This window comes from Eurytemora carolleeae, unplaced genomic scaffold (genome assembly GCF_000591075.1).
Source record: "Eurytemora carolleeae unplaced genomic scaffold, Eaff_2.0 scaffold1021, whole genome shotgun sequence".
NCBI lineage: Eukaryota > Metazoa > Arthropoda > Copepoda > Calanoida > Temoridae > Eurytemora > Eurytemora carolleeae.
The window spans coordinates 102,996-121,071 of NW_019396999.1; the positions used below are offsets into that span (position 1 = coordinate 102,996).

The 18,076-nt window shown below is 31.0% G+C and overlaps 1 protein-coding gene across 1 annotated transcript in view; it reads right to left on the reverse strand.

Moving 5' to 3' along the window:
* LOC111710926 (protein slit) overlaps nucleotides 1-18,076 on the reverse strand; it is a 66,949-nt gene that overhangs the window by 15,062 nt on the left and 33,811 nt on the right. Inside the window, exons 17-25 of the mRNA XM_023485132.1 lie at nucleotides 16,733-16,825; nucleotides 13,838-13,933; nucleotides 11,827-11,945; nucleotides 11,188-11,280; nucleotides 9,923-9,982; nucleotides 8,925-8,971; nucleotides 8,351-8,448; nucleotides 5,194-5,299; nucleotides 2,730-2,839 (exon numbers count right to left, since the gene is read on the reverse strand). Coding sequence (XP_023340900.1) covers nucleotides 2,730-2,839; nucleotides 5,194-5,299; nucleotides 8,351-8,448; nucleotides 8,925-8,971; nucleotides 9,923-9,982; nucleotides 11,188-11,280; nucleotides 11,827-11,945; nucleotides 13,838-13,933; nucleotides 16,733-16,825 — 822 coding nt within the window. The remainder of the gene's footprint in view (nucleotides 1-2,729; nucleotides 2,840-5,193; nucleotides 5,300-8,350; nucleotides 8,449-8,924; nucleotides 8,972-9,922; nucleotides 9,983-11,187; nucleotides 11,281-11,826; nucleotides 11,946-13,837; nucleotides 13,934-16,732; nucleotides 16,826-18,076) is intronic.

Sequence of the window (18,076 nt, forward strand, 5' to 3'; positions counted from 1 at the left end):
AAATATATTTTCCAGTTGGAAGTTTTAATCTGAGATTTACGGTATCATAAAAATATATATATTTATATATATAATCATATTTATTTATATATATATATATTTATACAAATTCAAATCTTTAAATATAAACTTCCAAGAGACAAATGTCTGAAAGACAAATTTCTGGATGATAAATATGAATACAAACTTCTGAAAGTACAGACTCTTGAATGAAAAACTCCTTAAAGAAATGCTCCTGAAAGTACAAACTATTTAATGACAAACTCCTGGAAGTACAAACCCTTTAATGACATTTTCCTATAAGTACAAACCCTTTAAAAAACAAACTCCTAAAATTACAAAATCCTGAAAGTATAACTCCTGAAAGTACAAACTTCTGAAAGTAAAAACTCTTGAAAGTAAAAACTCTTGAAAGGACAAACCCCTGAAAGTACAAACCCTTGAAAGACAAACTCTTGAAATTGCAAACTCCTGAAATAACAAACTCTTAAAATTACAAACTCCTGAAATTACAAACTCTTGAAATTACAAACTCCTGAAATTACAAACTCTTGAAATTAAAATGAATATGAATGAAATTTCACGAAATTACAAATGAATATGTAACATAGAAATAAATATGAATGATATGAATGATATACAATGTTACTTTCAAACGATGAGACTTCATAGACGACTGCACGAATTTTTACTGTCTGTTTCTTTATAAAAATGAATCACAGCATCTGTAAACTTGTTCTTTTTTTGAGCCAGTCATTAAAAGAATTCAAACGTTTATGTCGTCTATTTAGTCTCATCCTTAGTGGAAAACCCCGTAGCTTTTCAATATGTTTTTCCCCTGGATTAGATGTACAAGACATAATTAAACATTTACTGGGTAAATCATTTCAAATCATAATTTAAAATTTGTTTGTATTGAACCAATGAACAGATTGGGAAAAGATCACAAATTATTCCATGAGGTATACTGCAGTATTTTATGTCAAGCTGTCCAACAAAATCTAATGGCCGCCGGGTACAAAGTATGCAGTCACACTGGTTCTACACATCGACTTTAATTTAAAACTTTTCTTAGAATTAATGTCTTTCTGTGCAAAGCTTGGTTCCTTATACAGGGTGTTTCAATACACATGGATAAAGATGACTGATTCAGTTTTAAAAACATTATAGATTAACAGTCTATCTGTAATTTTGTAACATTGTAATAATGTTTTTAAAACAGGTTCCATAATTATATAGTTTAACAGTCTATCTGTAATGTTGTAATTTTGTAATAATGTTTTTAAAACGGTTTTCATAATTATATAGTTTAAATTCTATCTGTAATTTTGTAACATTGTTATAATGTTTTTAAACGGGTTTCATATTTATATAATTTAACAGTCTATCTGTAATTTTGTTACTTTGTAATAATGTTTTTAAACCGGGTTTCATAATTATATAGTTTAACAGTCTATCTGTAATTTTGTAGCATTGTAATAATGTTTTTAAAACGGGTTTCATAATTATATACTTTAACAGTCTATCTGTAATTTTGTAACATTGTAATAATGTTTTTAGAACGGGTTTCCTAATTATATACTTTAACAGTCTATCTGTAATTTTGTAACATTGTAATAATGTTTTTAAAACGGGTTTCATAATTATATATGTAGTTAACAGTCTATCTGTAATTTTGTAACATTGTAATAATGTTTTTAAACCGGGTTTCAGAATTATATAGTTTAACAGTCTATCTGTAATTTTGTAACTCTGTAGTAATGCTTTTAAAACGGGTTTTAGAATTATATAGTTTAACAGTTTATCTGTAATTTTGTAACATTGTAATAATGTTTTTAAAACGGGTTTCAGAATTATTTAGATTAACAGTCTATCTGTAATTTTGTAACATTGTAATAATGTTTTTTAAACGGGTTTTAGAATTATATAGTTTAACAGTCTATCTGTAATTTTGTAACACTGTAATAATGTTTTTAAAACGGGTTTCAGAATTATTTAGATTAACAGTCTATCTGTTCATCTGTAGAGAGGTTTTCCGATTCACAAGGGTACCGTCTCTAAAAGTTTGTCTAATTAAAAATGAATGAGATATCCATGTTTTTAACTTTGAAATTTGATTATTTCCAATTATGGTTTCTTTATAAAAGTGACTTGAGGATTTCTGCAAAAGAAACAATGTAGTAACTAGGGAGGGGGGAGGGGGGGGTGTAATTATATGAATTCATGAACCATAAAGCATAAATTAATTGCTTTGATTAAGTTGACATAATTCAATTGAATTTGAAGATTAATTTCTCATCCAGTGTATTGTTTCGCCCGGTAAAACCCGCTAATTAAACAATATGTAATGCATTAATGTTCTGATGGCGAATTGTGTTTAATTCTAAACAATTCCTGCTGCCTTTCTTATTATATATTTTGTGACTTTGCAGGATTACAGATTCCTCTGTTTTGTGTTTTAACTCAATTTCCTTTCAAGTTTCAATTGCATATTCTAAATTTAAGAGGATTCGAGATAAAACTTTAGGCTTAGATTTTGCATATTTTTTTTTAAGGGGGAATTATTATAATTCAAAATAATAAATTTTTTCTTTTAAAAAACATTTTTTTTAAAACCCTTTTCAGGGTTCAGTCTTTTTCCCGTTTATTAGATAAATAAACTTAAACCAATGGACAAACCAAAGCTGTATACATACAGATATATAAAATATACATACATATATACTTACAGATGAGTTATAGCTGTTGTATCTGTAAATGCTCCCTCTGGTATAACAGATATATCGTTGCCATGAAGAGACAGAATTCTTAAATTCTTGAGACCACCAAAAGCGTGTTCCTAAAATTATATTGTATTTATAAAATGTTCAATGTGAGAACTAATATGATTTGTATATTATCTACTTTTCACAATCTTGAACATTCATCCCGTGCAAAGCATGGGTAAAAAACTCGTAAATATTCAAGGAAAACTCCGGTAATTTATTCACATGTTGTGCACGGTGGCAAAGATACCTGCATATAACGCAGTTTCTTGTTCTTAAATTTACACCTTTTGATTCCCATATCGATGTATTTTGAATACTTTTTTTTATTCAACCCTTCTAGTGATTTTTTATTCGCCATTTTTTAATTTTTTTTGGCCAAGTTAATAGTAAGGCGCAGCTATATCATGTCCGTGCAGGCATGGACATGACCTGGTGCGATAACACAATTTCTAAGATCATACAAAATTGGCTCAAATATATTTCGAATTATATATCTAATTATCTAAATATCTAACAGACGAAATCTAATATTTATATATTTACAGAGTTAACTAGAAAGGATCAGACTTACGAGAAAAACCATGAGCCCTTTAAATGAGAATATAACACTTATGAATAAAAATAGTAAACAACTGCACACTGTCCCAAAGGTTAGATTCTAAGCTATGGAGGCAAATCGGTCAAGGGATTCCCTAGTTATGATCGGATATAGTTACCAATAAACAGACAAACAAAAAGAGAAACACGTTTATATATATAGGTGTCCTGTGGCCGAATTTAAAGAATTTGAGCGGCGGTTTAAATTTAAGCCGCGACTTAAATATGGTTGGTTCCACTTAAAATTTCATCAAATGCTTCAAGATTTAAGCCGGCGCTTAATTTAAACCGGGTTTTGGCGGATTTAAACCGCGGCTCAAATTCTTTAAATTCCATTTCAGAGATCTTAATATGTACCAACTTTACGAAGGTACATAGATTTGTTAAATACAAAGAGAATAGAATATATATATTAGAGGGGAATTTAGAGAATCTCTCGGTATGAAATTTTTCAGTCCCTTTCAGCCTGAAAGGGAGTTCAAAGTGTACAAATCATGTAAATATTCACAAATTATATGCAGTAGAGTACATTATTAATACAGTATGTTCCCTAAACTATCCATTTCAATTTCGAATTTTTTAAAGCTGTTAAATAAACTTTATAATGAATTAGGTGAATAAAAAACATCATTCGATTTATAATTTTAACGGAAAATCATCGTTTGTAAAGTGAAATGCATAGAGCCTATGTGAAATGATCATTGGCAATTATGAAACCAGCCTATTTCATAATTTGGTTCATATTAATTTGAGATTTTCTATAAAATGATATTCCATTCCAGGGCCCAAAAGGTTATATTGCATAAATATGTGAAGTACACATGCAGTATGGAAACAGTACAACAAAATGGCCGTTTTACACTTTTTTCTTGTAAATTCCCCTCTAATATATATTTTATTCTCTTTGGTTAAATATGACTAAATAAGATCTGTACTCTGTCGCCTTGGAAGTCTCATTCTTTGACAATAGCCCTAAAAAGGTTCTTGAAACAAAAAGTTTAAAAATGGAGTCCTTTTTCATGTTTTTTTTTAGTTTTTTCCATGAAGCTTTTTTTTGCAAACAAACATAGGGGCAACGTTGGTTCGAAATGTCATGCATTTTACAACCACTCTACCCCGTCCCCCCCTTCCCTCACACTTTATTTTGTATAGTTATCAGATGGTTAATATGCCAACTAAAAGTATATGAATGACAAGCTAAGTGCTACAACAAATATTTGATTTCTTTGATAAAATAATATGTTTACAATAAATATCTTTTAGATAAGAAAAATGTACACAAGGAATATTAATACCTTGTTTACATCTTGTGTAAACATTGCAGTACATAAACATAAGTCAACAAGTTTATTTTACATTCCTTTAAATAAACGTATTCACGTACTATGTACCGTACAGTAAACATTGCGTGGTGTACACATTGTACACTATCTATAAAAACTGTACCTGTACACACGGTACAATATAATATATGATTAGCTGTACTTTTACATACTGTACACTATATATAATAAACTGTACCTGAACACACTGTACACTATATATAATAAACTGTACATCTACACACTGCAAACTATATATAAACTGTACAACACTAGGTATAATAAACTGTATCTTTACAAACTGTACACTATATATTATTAACTGTACCTTGTTCACACTGTACACTATATATAATAAATTGTACCTGTACACACAGTACACTACATATAATAAATTGTACATGTACACACTGTACACAATATAAAATAAGTTTGTACACACAGTACACTATATATAATAAACTGTATCTGTACAAACTGTACACTATATATATAATGAACTGTACCTGAACGCATTGTAGTTTATTGTATGAAACAATAAGAGTTGCAAGTCTTGAGAGATTTGAGAATACTTGAGGTGGAAGGACGGTAAGAAGATTGTTACTCAGATCTCTAAATTAAGAATATTGTTACTTAAATCTCTAAATTAAGAAGATTGTTACTTAGGTCTCTAAAATAAGTAGATTGTTGCTCAGATCTCTAAATTAAGAAGATTGTTACTCAGATCTCTAAATTAAGAAGATTGTTATTCAGATCTCTAAATTAAGAAGATTGTTACTCAGATCTCTAAAATAAGATAAGAAGATTGTTGCTCAGATCTCTAAAATAAGAAGATTGTTACTCAGATCTCTAAAATAAGAAGATTGTTACTCAGATCTCTAAATTAAGAAGATTGTTACTCAGATCTCTAAATTAAGAAGATTGTTACTTAGATCTCTAAGATAAGAAGATTGTTACTCAGATCTCTAAAATCAGAAGATTGATACTCAGATCTCTAAAATAAGAAGATTGCTACTCAGATCTCTCAAATAAGAAGATTGTTGCTCAGATCTCTAAAATAAGAAGATTGTTACTCAGATCCTTAAAATGAGAAGAGTGTTGCTCAGATCTCTAAATTAAGAAGATTGTTACTCAGATCTCTAAAATAAGAAGATTGTTACTCAGATCTCTAAATTAAGAAGATTGTTGCTCAGATCTCTAAAATAAGAAGATTGTTGCTTAGATCTCTAAATTAAGAAGATTGTTACTCAGATCTCTAGAATAAGATAAGAAGATTGTTGCTCAGATCTCTAAAATAAGAAGATTGTTACTCAGATCTTTAAAATGAGAAGATTGTTGCTCAGATCTTTAAAATAAGAAAATTGTTACTTAGATCTATAAAATAAGAAGATTGTTACTCAAATCTCTAAAAGCTCTAAAATATAAAGAAGTGTCGCAACGCCTTAAGCTTTTATTTTACCGCTCTAACTCACTTTACTTTTGACATGTACATTTAAGCACTATCATGTTAGCTTTGGTTTTAAAGAAGTTATTTGGGAAAATTCTCATCGATTTTTGCTTAAGAGCTTGAGACCACAGTGGGGGCTTTGTTAAAGAGAGCATAAAGGATTTCTAGATCTAAAAATAAATAAATAGATTTACCAACATGAATTTTGCTTTGTCTAATTCAAGAAATGAATTATTGCCAAATTATTTAAATTGGATCCTCTGTGCATAATTTCTAAATTTGCATCTCTACATAATTTATATATCTATCTATTTCCATTTCTATATATCTATCTATTTGTAGATCTTTAGATATATACATCTATCTATTTGGGAATCTATATATTCATTTATCTATCTATTTTTAGTATTATTAGTATCTACTTGTTGGTCTATATATCTAAAAATCTATATATCTTATATAGAATCTATCTATCTATCTATCTATCTATCTATCTATCTATCTATCTATCTATCTATCTATCTATCTATCTATCTATCTATCTATCTATCTATATATCTATCTATCTATGTTTAAAGTTTCTATTTTATAAAACTTTTATTTAATTTCTTTTAAGTCAAGATTAAAGGTTTAAAATGAAAATAATTAATTAATCTAAATTATATTTGTGTAAACATCTAAAAACATTTCTGAATCAGATTTTCAAACGAAACATATAATTTTAATAAACATTAGTGTATACTTTGACCCTGGCGTAGAGATGGACACGTTCGACTTTTTTTTCATTTCGTTCGTTCATCGTTTGTGAACAACACATTCCGTTAGTTTTTTCTTTAATATCTCAAAAATATTGATTCGTTCATATTCAAAATTTTTGTTATTTTTTATCTATTTCATTCGTTTTCTCACTTGGTAAAATCGATCGTTCAGTAAAAAGCGTATTTTTTCATAAATTTGTTCGAAACAGCGAAAAAATTGTTTGTTCAGTAAAAAAGGATCGTTTATTAAAAATTTTGTTTCACAAATCGTTTGTTCAGAAAAAAAACTTTTTTTCAATTGCGTTTGAAGGATTTTAAATCGTATTTTTTTATTTTGTTCGTTTTTTTTCTGAACGACAACGTTTTCACGAAATATTTGGTTCTGTGAAAAAAATGATTCCCATCTCTACCCTTACGTTGACCGTTTTTAGAATAACAACGCGGGGTAAACTTTGAACCTTCGTATGATCGTTGATAAATTAAGGTGATATTCATATTTGTCTTTCTAAAAATTAAATGCCAGGAAATGAAATACAATTTACACCTCATACGGTTCACGACAGTAGTACTTATCTTGAGAAAGGTAAGAATAATGTATCAAAGTAAATCGAACACACTAAAAATGAAGGGTTTCTTGAAAATAATTGTGAAAGGTACTTTTGATTCGGAGATGCTACACTACAAATATGGATGGCCCCTTGAAATCACATTTCCTTTTTAACCCTATCACGATGGGGGGGGGGGGTTGAAAAACCCCCCTCCTGTAATCTATATTAGACAGAAATATCTGTGTATACTATATATATATATATATATGACAAGTAATCTAGATATAATCTACAATATTTTGTTTAGTTTAGTTTTATGAGTTTAGTATCCCTGATGTATTCGCTCTATCAAACTTGTAAGTGTTCATAATACTTTATAGAAACATAACCCGTCCCGTAGTACTATATCACCCCCTCTATATATATGTCATCTCTCCCCCCCTCCCCCTTCCGTCTTTACTTTAATATCCCTCTCCCATCTGTACTTTAATACCCCTTCCGTCTGTACTTTAATTCCCCCCTTTCGTGTGTACTTTAATCCCCCCTCCCCTTTCCGTCTGTACTTAAATCCCCCTCTCCCCCTTCCGTCTGAAATCCCCCTTACCGTCTGAACTTGAAATGGTGTTCTCATACTTGAGCTACAAGATCACAGCGTCTTACCAGTAATTTTTCATATAAAAACTTTATCACAAACTCAGATTTTCTAGTCTCTATTATCGTAAACCTTAGATATTTCAAAGTAGAAAATAGTTAAAGTTTGAAATATCAAAGGATTACACCAGCAGGTTTCGAAGATATATGAATTAGAAAATTTGAGCTTTTGGCAAAGACACGTTTTTTGTTCATTTCATCATTTCATTATTTTGAAGTATACAGAAATAAATATTCTCATTGTGAATAAAATACTTACAGCCTTGTTAAAGATTTCAGATGGTTTAATCTGTTTGTGTCTATATTCTTAATCTCGTTAACATCTAGATACAGCTCAGAGGTCTCACGTGGGATTCCCTATACATATTAGTTTAGAAGATACCCTTACATCGTAATATCGAACTAGCACAATAGCTTTTAGAAATTACGAAGATTTGGTTCCAAATTATTAACAGAACATTATGTACTTCTCCCAATTCTTATATTTCAAATATTCTGTTCGAAAGGAATTGATTCTTTGCCACAAACTCAAACTTTTTAATAATATCTTTGCAACCAAATCGTGTAAACCTTTCATATGTCAAACTTAGCTTATTTGATCTAACACAATTCATAGTTTGAAATATCTAAGGTATACAATATTGGTTGCAAAGATATAGGGATTTAAAAATGTGTGACAAAGACTCAATTCCTTTCAAACGAAATTATGATAAGTTTGCTATTTAAAAAAAACTAGGGCAAGGGGCTAAAAACCAAAGTTCTATTACGGATTTCATGATCTGAGGTCAGAAAATATAAAAGTTTTCTTGTGTTTCTTCATGAAGATTTATTACCTTCGGTACTTCCTGCAGCTTTGCATGACTGCACCGGACAATAGTTCCTGAACAAATACAAATATTTTAAATATATTTATTCTTTAAAGGGACTGTCTGACTAAACATGGTAGTTGAGCTGAGAATACAGTTAGGTAGGATTCATTCCATGCAAATTTTAAGGATTGAATTTGGGCTTTTGCTGAACAAATATGCACCATAGAACTAGAAACGTTCGACAGGTTTCAAATAAATCCTCAAAAATATTTCTCTACACACTGCATTCTCAGCTAACCTATCATGCCAGACACTCCCTTTAATGTAATGTAATGTAATGGATCCTCCACTTTAACATCACCCTTTATACAAAAAGACACTCAAAATTTTATCGAGAACTCTCAACTGTCAATTTTTAGATAGAAAAACAATGATATATATAAAGAATTATGAGACTAATGTGTACACTGTACAGGGATAAATTGTGAATCGGACATGCCAGTATTTAAGGTCGCGTGAAATAACGTCTTTTCAATTACTATTGTACAATGTACATGAATTTAATTATTTTGTACATTGAGGAGGGCGATATCTACTGTACATGAATTTACTTGTTTTGTACATAGAGGAGGGCAATATCTACTGTACATGAAATTTACCTGTACATTTGCACTCTGGAAGGCAATATCTAATGTACATGAGATAACCTGTACTAAGCTTTTAGGGCGTTCTTAGTCCCCTTTCCTGTACATAATTCTAACTTTCAACTGTTGCTCTGAAAGGTGGCCATTTTAATTATTCTCAAAGGTAGTTTACCTGTATATGTATACACTTAAGAAGGTAATACCTTTCGTACATGATTTTTTCTTTTTTATGTACACTAAGGACTAAGGAGGGACACATCTATTATTCATGAATTATTCACCTTTATATGTACACCAGGAGGGTAATATGTACTGTACATGAAATTTATCTGTACATGTGCACTCAGGGGGGCAATATCTACTGTACATGAAATTTACCTGTACATGTGCACTCAGGGGGGCAGTAGTTATCTCCTAAACATCCTCCATCATTATCTCCTAAAACAAAATAAAATAATTTTTGAAAATTTTGAAGAAAAAAACCCAAAAATATGGCAATTCTTAACCTGTTCAAAAAAAAAAGTTATGAAGAAAGTGTACCAAAAAATACAAAGATAAAATTTCGTAATCCAACACTCCCCCCCCACTGGGGCCCCATCCCGCCCCCATCGCTAGTAGAACCTCTTTCCCCATCCCCTATCCTCCTTTTATCCCCTATCCTCCTTTCATCCCCTTTCCTCCTTTCATCTCATGAAATTAAATCTGAGAAAGAAAGATGGAAAGACTCAATTGCTTTAGTGACATTAATATCATTTTATCAACTTATATTGAAGGGACCGAATAGTGTAGAAGGGGGGGGGGGCGCAATAGATTTTGCAAAGGCACTTTTTAATTTGCAATATTAAAAGCTACCCCTCACCCCCTCAGTCATTAAACACAGTTTTTAGAGTCCTCAACACTTAGTTTTTCATTCAAAATAGAGATAAAGCAGTTGGGGAATTTATTAGAGGGAATATAGAGGGTTAGAGGGCGGGGGGGGATTTTCTGAGGAAATGGGGATTTTCAGAATTACAAGAGAACCTAATAGAATTTTAGGAAATATGAAGAAGTAGAAGGAAATTAACATGATTAAATTATAATTTTATTTTGACATTACAGCTGAGAGGGAGAAAATGTGAAGAAAAATATTTAAAAAGAAGAAGAAAAAAATCAGAGTAGAATATGTCACGAAAAAATTAAACCGAAATTTTTGCTCATTCAAGTTTACACGTTGTTATTGGATAAAATCTTCAAAGTTGGATAATAAAGAGATTTTAAAAAAGATTATGACAAAAATTTTGAATTTTTATCACAAATATTTTACAAGTGATTTGATTTTCAATCACAGATTCAACATTTGCTGCAAAATTTAGATGGATGTGAGATGTAATGTGAATCATTTTTAGCAATGCGGAAAGTTACTTTAAAATGTCTCTCTTATAAAGTTACTTTATTCAAGTCCCTGAGCCCAAAACTTAAGCCAGGCTATCATCATGAAACTCAGTATCTGAAACCTGTTTTCACGATTAGGATTAGGCAATTTTTTTTTAAAAATATTATTTTACAGGTTTATTTATTTTAACTTCTTGATTTAAATATACACAAATGTGAAAAACCCAAAAAGGAAACTCGGTAGTTCCGTTCAACGAGACTCTATTCAATACCTGTACATCTGAACTCATGGCTGGCAAGACTATGGATAGGTCTGGTCTTCAGGTGTACCGGGGATACACATCTCGCCCCACTTGTAGTTAATCCTACAGTACATATTTTATTAAAGGGACTGTATGCAAAATTTCAAGAAGCCAATGCAAGATAAACAATGGTACCCTGAAAAGCTTTCTCTGATTAAGTATGAATTAGATAGCCATTTTTTAAATTTTGAAAACAGATTATTTTCAATTCTGGTTCCTCTAATAAAGAGAATGTCGCTTTTCTACTGCAGAAAAACAGAAAAAAAATCAGAGTTTAAAAAATTTTAAACCTAGGATAACGAAACTGCATTATTTGTCAGACATAGGATTTAAGGGTACCGTTGTGAATCGGACATTGCCATCTTTTCATACTTAGGGTTAAAAATAAGCTTACGTCCCTTTAATATCAAGCATCATATATATATATATATATATACACAAACCAGGGGAAGGTTTAAATCCAATCGAAATCTAAAAAACTGCTTAAAAAATATTGATTTAGAAAATTATAAAATAAATTATAAAAAATAAATAAATTATCCCTCAGATTATTGAAACTCATTATGAAACTCATAAAAAAATACCCCCATTATAAAATTTATTTCCAACCTTTTTGTCGGATCCAGTCTGAAAACCAGGCCATATGACAATTACAGTTGAATGGATTAGAAATCAGGTTTAAGGATTCAAGACCGGTCAGCTCATCGAAGGCACCAGGGGTCACACAACTAGATAGATAGATATATAGATTAAAGGATATATAGAGATATAGATTGATTGATAGATAGATAGATAGATAGGTATATAGATAGATAGATAGATAGAAAGAAAGATATAGATATAAAATAAATAGAAACAACGACTATTTTTTGGCTCTTACAAATATTTATGATTTTATTAAAAGTCTCTACCCCCAAGAAAAAATATTTCAGTTGTTCCTTTGGAAAGATTGAAAAATGTGAGTGCACTGTGCTTTAATTTACTGCACAGGGAATTCTAACTAGATAAAACTTAATTCAAGCCGATAAATCATACTGCTTGAATATTAAAGCAAGAATGGATATTGAGTATACACCTTTATTCCTCCCCACACTAAAAATTGTACAACTGGTACAACATGTACTGTTTTTGCATTCAGTTGTACTACCATGTCTAGACTACCTGGTACAGAGTCGAAGATCACAGTGAAACAAAACACTGATTTGAACATATGCAGTACATAGTACATAATCATTTACAGACTAACTGCGACTATGCAGTACATAGTACACTATCATTTACAGACAAACTGCGACTTGCAGTGCATAGTACATTATCATTTACAGACTAAATGCGACTATGCAGGACATAGTACATTATCATTTACAGACTAACTGCGACTATGCAGTACATAGTAAATTATCATTTACAGACTAACTGCGACTATGCAGTACATAGTACATTATCATTTAGAGACTAACTGCGACTATGCAGTACATGGTACATTATCATTTACAGACTAACTGCCACTATACAAGTACAAAAAACCTCCACTACGGGTCTGGTGATGTGATATTGTGAGTAAAGTATCTACTTAATTAAAACACTTTTTTATTACTTGTAAAGTAAATAGTTTTCACGCATTCTCACACAATTCCGCGCAATTCTATTTCGCCCCCCTCTCCCCTTCAAGAATTTTTTTTAGCGCGATTAGAAAATAAAAAGCCAATTGCTTATCAGTTGTACAATGTATAGTGATTAGCGTTTCTATCAATACAATGAAGACGACTTTTCAATTTAAGTTTTGATTTCTAATAAGCCTTGTCAAATCTAAACCTTACAGTATGCATGTACTAAATATTGGGTCACATGATTTTCTGTAAATCTACAGTACATTATTCAATTGAAGTGCGTTTCAAATGAATACGTAGCATGATTAGCTTAAATCATGTGATAAATATAATGACGTACATCTTAATTGCGCTTAATCCAACTGTGCTGTAATACGTAACATGATTGTATTAATCGTGTAATATAGATCACAATGTAGGAATTGTAATTACATCTTTCAGCTTTAACTTGTAACAATTAAACCTCAAATACACTAGTCGATATAGAAACTCCATACTTTTACTGCGAGAGAGTAATCCTTCCCTGTTTTGACAAATAGGTTGAGGATTGCCCCCTTTAATTTGGGATCGATAGTTAAAAGCTTCTGATTGATATCGATAGCTAACAAGATCGCGCCCCGTGGCGTTGATAGATCATGGATCGTATTCCTGTGGATCGTGCCCTTTGATTTACGAGATTGTATCAGTGTGTTGACATTGATAGTAAAGATAGTACATTGTACCTGGATAGATACGTTCCCAGAACTTGCTATGGAGTAGGCATTTACTACATGGATTAAAAGAATCTGTTAATTTACAGCTTCTCTTTGTTTTCTCTTTAATGTGTATCCAAGCTGTATAAAAGCATGGTAGATATCAAAATTGAATTATACTGATAGATACACAGAAAAAAGATATATAGATAGATATAAAGATAGATAAATTGATAGATAGATAGATAGATATAAAAATAAATAGATAGATAGATAGGTATTGAAATGACAATGACTTTTTTGACTCTTTGATTTGACCTGATTCTATTTCCGTACAGTGAGAGTTTGTTTAAGTTGACCAGCCCTCGAAACATTGGTCCGTTCACCTCAACCAATTCATTCTCAGACAGTATTCTAAATAAATATGATTAATTTTAAAACTTTTCATTAAAGGGAATTACTAGATCATATAGTCAACACAGCCATCTGTGAGGCCATTTTGGATTTAAAAACATTGTTCAAAGTAGTATTTCCCGTAAAAAAAAAAGCATCTAATACACGAGTTTCCTGACACTAGATATTGAGCTGGAAAAACAAGGGTATCTCAGTTTTCCTTGATCACTGATCAGACAACGGTTAAAGAGTACCATTGTGAATCGGACCTCTGAAAATGAAGGGCCACTAAAAAAGGTTAGCACAGTCCCTTTAAGTCTGTTAATTTTTAGAAATTAATCATTTTTCAAAAAATTCCATATTTTCAATTTCACCCCCAAATAAAAAACACCAAACGAAGAATATAAAATATATATAAATTTATATTTAAAGCAGAAAACTACAGATGTAGATAAAGATATAATTTTACAACTGTATGAGAGAATATTTTTGAAGAAAGTTTAACTACACGCTCCAGGGTGCTGGAGATCTTATTCATATAGGATATTAATCATAATTTTATATACATTACATAATAATTATTTGCTTGCTTTAATATTTATGATAACATCTGGTTGGAAAATACTATATTAGATCATACTCTCTTAACCTCCAAATGATTTTGATTGTGTTAAATCCTTATTAACCCTATTCCTGCTCCCGAGTTTTATTTTACATGACTTAAAAAGTATTGATCTGAGGCTGTTAACATTTTCTGACTTCTCCTAAATACCCATAGCTCTCCCTTAAGGTCTAAATACCCATAGCTCTCCCTGAAGGTCTAAATACCCATAGCTCTCCCTTCAGGTCTAAAACCGGGCTTTTATACTAACTGCCTGAATGACTTTTTGATCATTTTTAACTTTTAGCTTTTAGGAAAGCATATGCCATAAGGAAACGGATCGCATATGTCTTGAAAAGAATGTGTTGCAAACTATTTGCATACAACCCGTCAAAAGAAAGGAGCTGAGTTTTTGCCACAAACTCTGATTTTCTAATCTCTATATCTTTGTAACCCAATGTCGTAGACCTTAGATATTTCAAAATATTAATACTTAAAGATAAAATAAGCTAAGTTTGAAATATTAAAGGTTTGCACCATCAGGTTGCAAAGATATTGGGATTAGAAGATTTGAGTTTGTGGCAAAAACTCAATACCTTTGCGAATTTTAAGTTTTCTTAATTACACATCAGATTATTTAAAATGTTTAATTTTTTTTGCATATTTTAAATGGCATGGTCAAGGGCGTTTCAAGTATGTATATTTTATCATAATTTTTAACATTTTTTTGCAAACATTTTTACTTCATAACTGGATTTTGCAAAAAAAAATCAATTTTTTTCAAATTTGCTAATTTTTTTGCAGATTCTAAAAGTAAAGCATGAGAGCTTTCCAATGATATTTGTCATTTTTGGAAATCAAACATGGGATTTAGAGAGGGGGGTCAAGACCCCCCCCCCTCCCTTCAAGTACCCCAGCAGGGATAGGGTTAAACCTTGGCTTTCGCCTAAACAACAAAAAATTTACTTTTCTTAAATAATAAAATTGACATACAAATTCTGGCGAATAGCCCATAATTTAAATCAGATGCGTTCTTCATCTAAATTTCATCTAAATTTCATTATAACTCCCTTTAAAGGGACTGTAAGCATAATTTCAAGCGAACCTCTATGCAAAGAGAACAATGTCTGATTTACAACGGTACCTTTAAAACCTTTGTACAATCAAGATGAAGTAGATATCAATGTTTACCATTTTAAAAATTGTTTAGGACTTCTCTAAAAAATAAATTTTTGCATTGCTACTGCAGGAAGACATTTAGAAAATGTCAGAATTAATTACGTAAAAAAACGACAATATCTTCCACATAATGATCAGTTAAAAGTTTAAAGGGAATTGTAGTGAAAAACGGGGTTGCCATCTATGCATTGACAGTCCCTTTAATATTGAATTTATTATGTTCTCCTAAGATAACTAGATAATAAAATGACATCTCTTGACTCAATCAGAGATTGAATCAAGGAATTAAGTTTAGCACGAACATTAGTTTAAGGATCCACCCTCGAAATACTAAGAAATCTCTCAAAATAAGATTACGGGAAAATGATCTTATCTGAAAATATAAAAAATAAAAAGCTTACTAAAAATGACCAAAGGAATTAAGTCTTTGCCCTTTTTATAGAATTATTGACAAGAATCAAACCAAAGGAATCATGATTTTTACCACAAAGTCAAATTTTCTAATCCCTATATCTTTGCAATTCAACGTCGTAGACCTTGGATATTTCAAATTATGAAGCCTGTAAAATATAGAAGGTTTAAATTTTTCTCCTTCTGAATGCAAAGTTTCAGGGATTCGAACATTAAAGTTTGTGGCAAAGACTCATTTTTTAGTAGGCTTCTTTCATTCATGCAAACTTACTTGATAAAATAATTCAGCGTAATAATATACTCCCCATTTTTCAAATTGAAACATCTTACAATTTTTAAATCCATTAATCTAACAAATAAAATTAAAAAGCGGTCTTACTTTAAATTAAGCAAAAAGTTAAAAAAGGTTAAAAAAGGGGTGGTGCAAATACGCTCATATTTGACAAATGCAGAAAAAAATCTAATGAAAAATTAAAAAGCCAAGATATTTTTCAACAGTTGTCTCATTGATACTTTCGGATATCAAAAAGGAATATTAAAAGTTTCATCACTTTTTTTCAACAATGTAATCAATTTTACAATCGGTGTGAAGCATCATCAATTTGTATAAAACGTATAAAAGCACTTACATTTCCTTTATGCTCGCAGCTCCCTCGAATGCTCCTTGTTCAATTTCATCAATTTTGTTCCTCGAGAGATCCAGGGTCTCCAGACTAGGGATCCTAGATTAGAAATCAGGGGTGAATATTTTCTTGAAAAATTACCCCTTTACGTATAGATCTCCACATAAAAGATCAATAAAGATTTTCTAAATATTTAGATTTGTAAGTACAGATCTATCAATATAGATACATAGATCTAAATACAAATCTATCAATGTAGATACATAGATCTTAATTATTTGATCTAGAATTGATAGATCTAAAGGGGATGGTGGAGTTGGCACATTTGATGTAGGGGGGGGACCCCCTTCCCTGTATTTGATAAGAAAACTATTCTACTGGAACATGATAACTTTTTATCCTAGTCTTCAATACTGAAAGGATATTCATAATAGTATACTCAATATACTTATTATTTTATGTTGCATTCTTTTTATTTACTTTTAACTATCTTGATTCAAATATTGTTGAATTGATGATGAAGTTTATTGCCTGGAGATTTCAACGATGTTGCAATAAACGTCATTCTTCATTCATTTGTTTATTGATACTTTAAACCTTTATATAACCTGGCTCTCTGACTTATCCAACCCTCCCTTACTCATCCAACCCTTTCTTTATCCAACTCTCTAAATATTAAACCTTCTTCTAGTCCTATAAGAAACCAGCTCTCTGAACCTTCTTTTACGATCTTGAAACCTCCTGTTTATTGTATTATCCACTCGTCTCCAAACCTTTGAAGAGATCACCTCTGTAAGAAAACGGGCTAATTGTTTCATTATCTACTCAACTCTAGCCCTCAGCTCTGTAGAGATCATCTCTGTAAGAAAACGGGCCAGTTGTAATATTATCTACCCTTCTCTGTAGCCCTCTGTAGAGCCCATCTCTATAAAAACGGACCAATTGTAATATTATCTAACCGTCTCTGTAGCCCTCCGTAGGGAGGGGGGGGGGCGTAAAAATATTTATATGTATTCAGTCAGCGATAGAAGTGAACTTTTAGAAAGAGAAAACATTTCCTGCACTAGAGAGAAATATATCATAAATAAAAAAGGAAATGATTCTGTAATTTTTCATTTAATGGCTGTCGCATTGCAATAATTTTCCTTGCACCATCCCTTTTCTTTTTCTCTTTTAATCAAATCCTTTTTCATCTCCCATCCCTTCTCCATTCCCCTCCCCACAAACAATTTCACCTTCTTCCCACCTTCCGCTCCCCCCTTCCGTCCTGATTCTGCTGTACACTCACAAACCTTTCTTCCATCCGCCCCTTCCCTCCCTTTTAAGCTTTTTTTTTTAAAGAAAGGATGA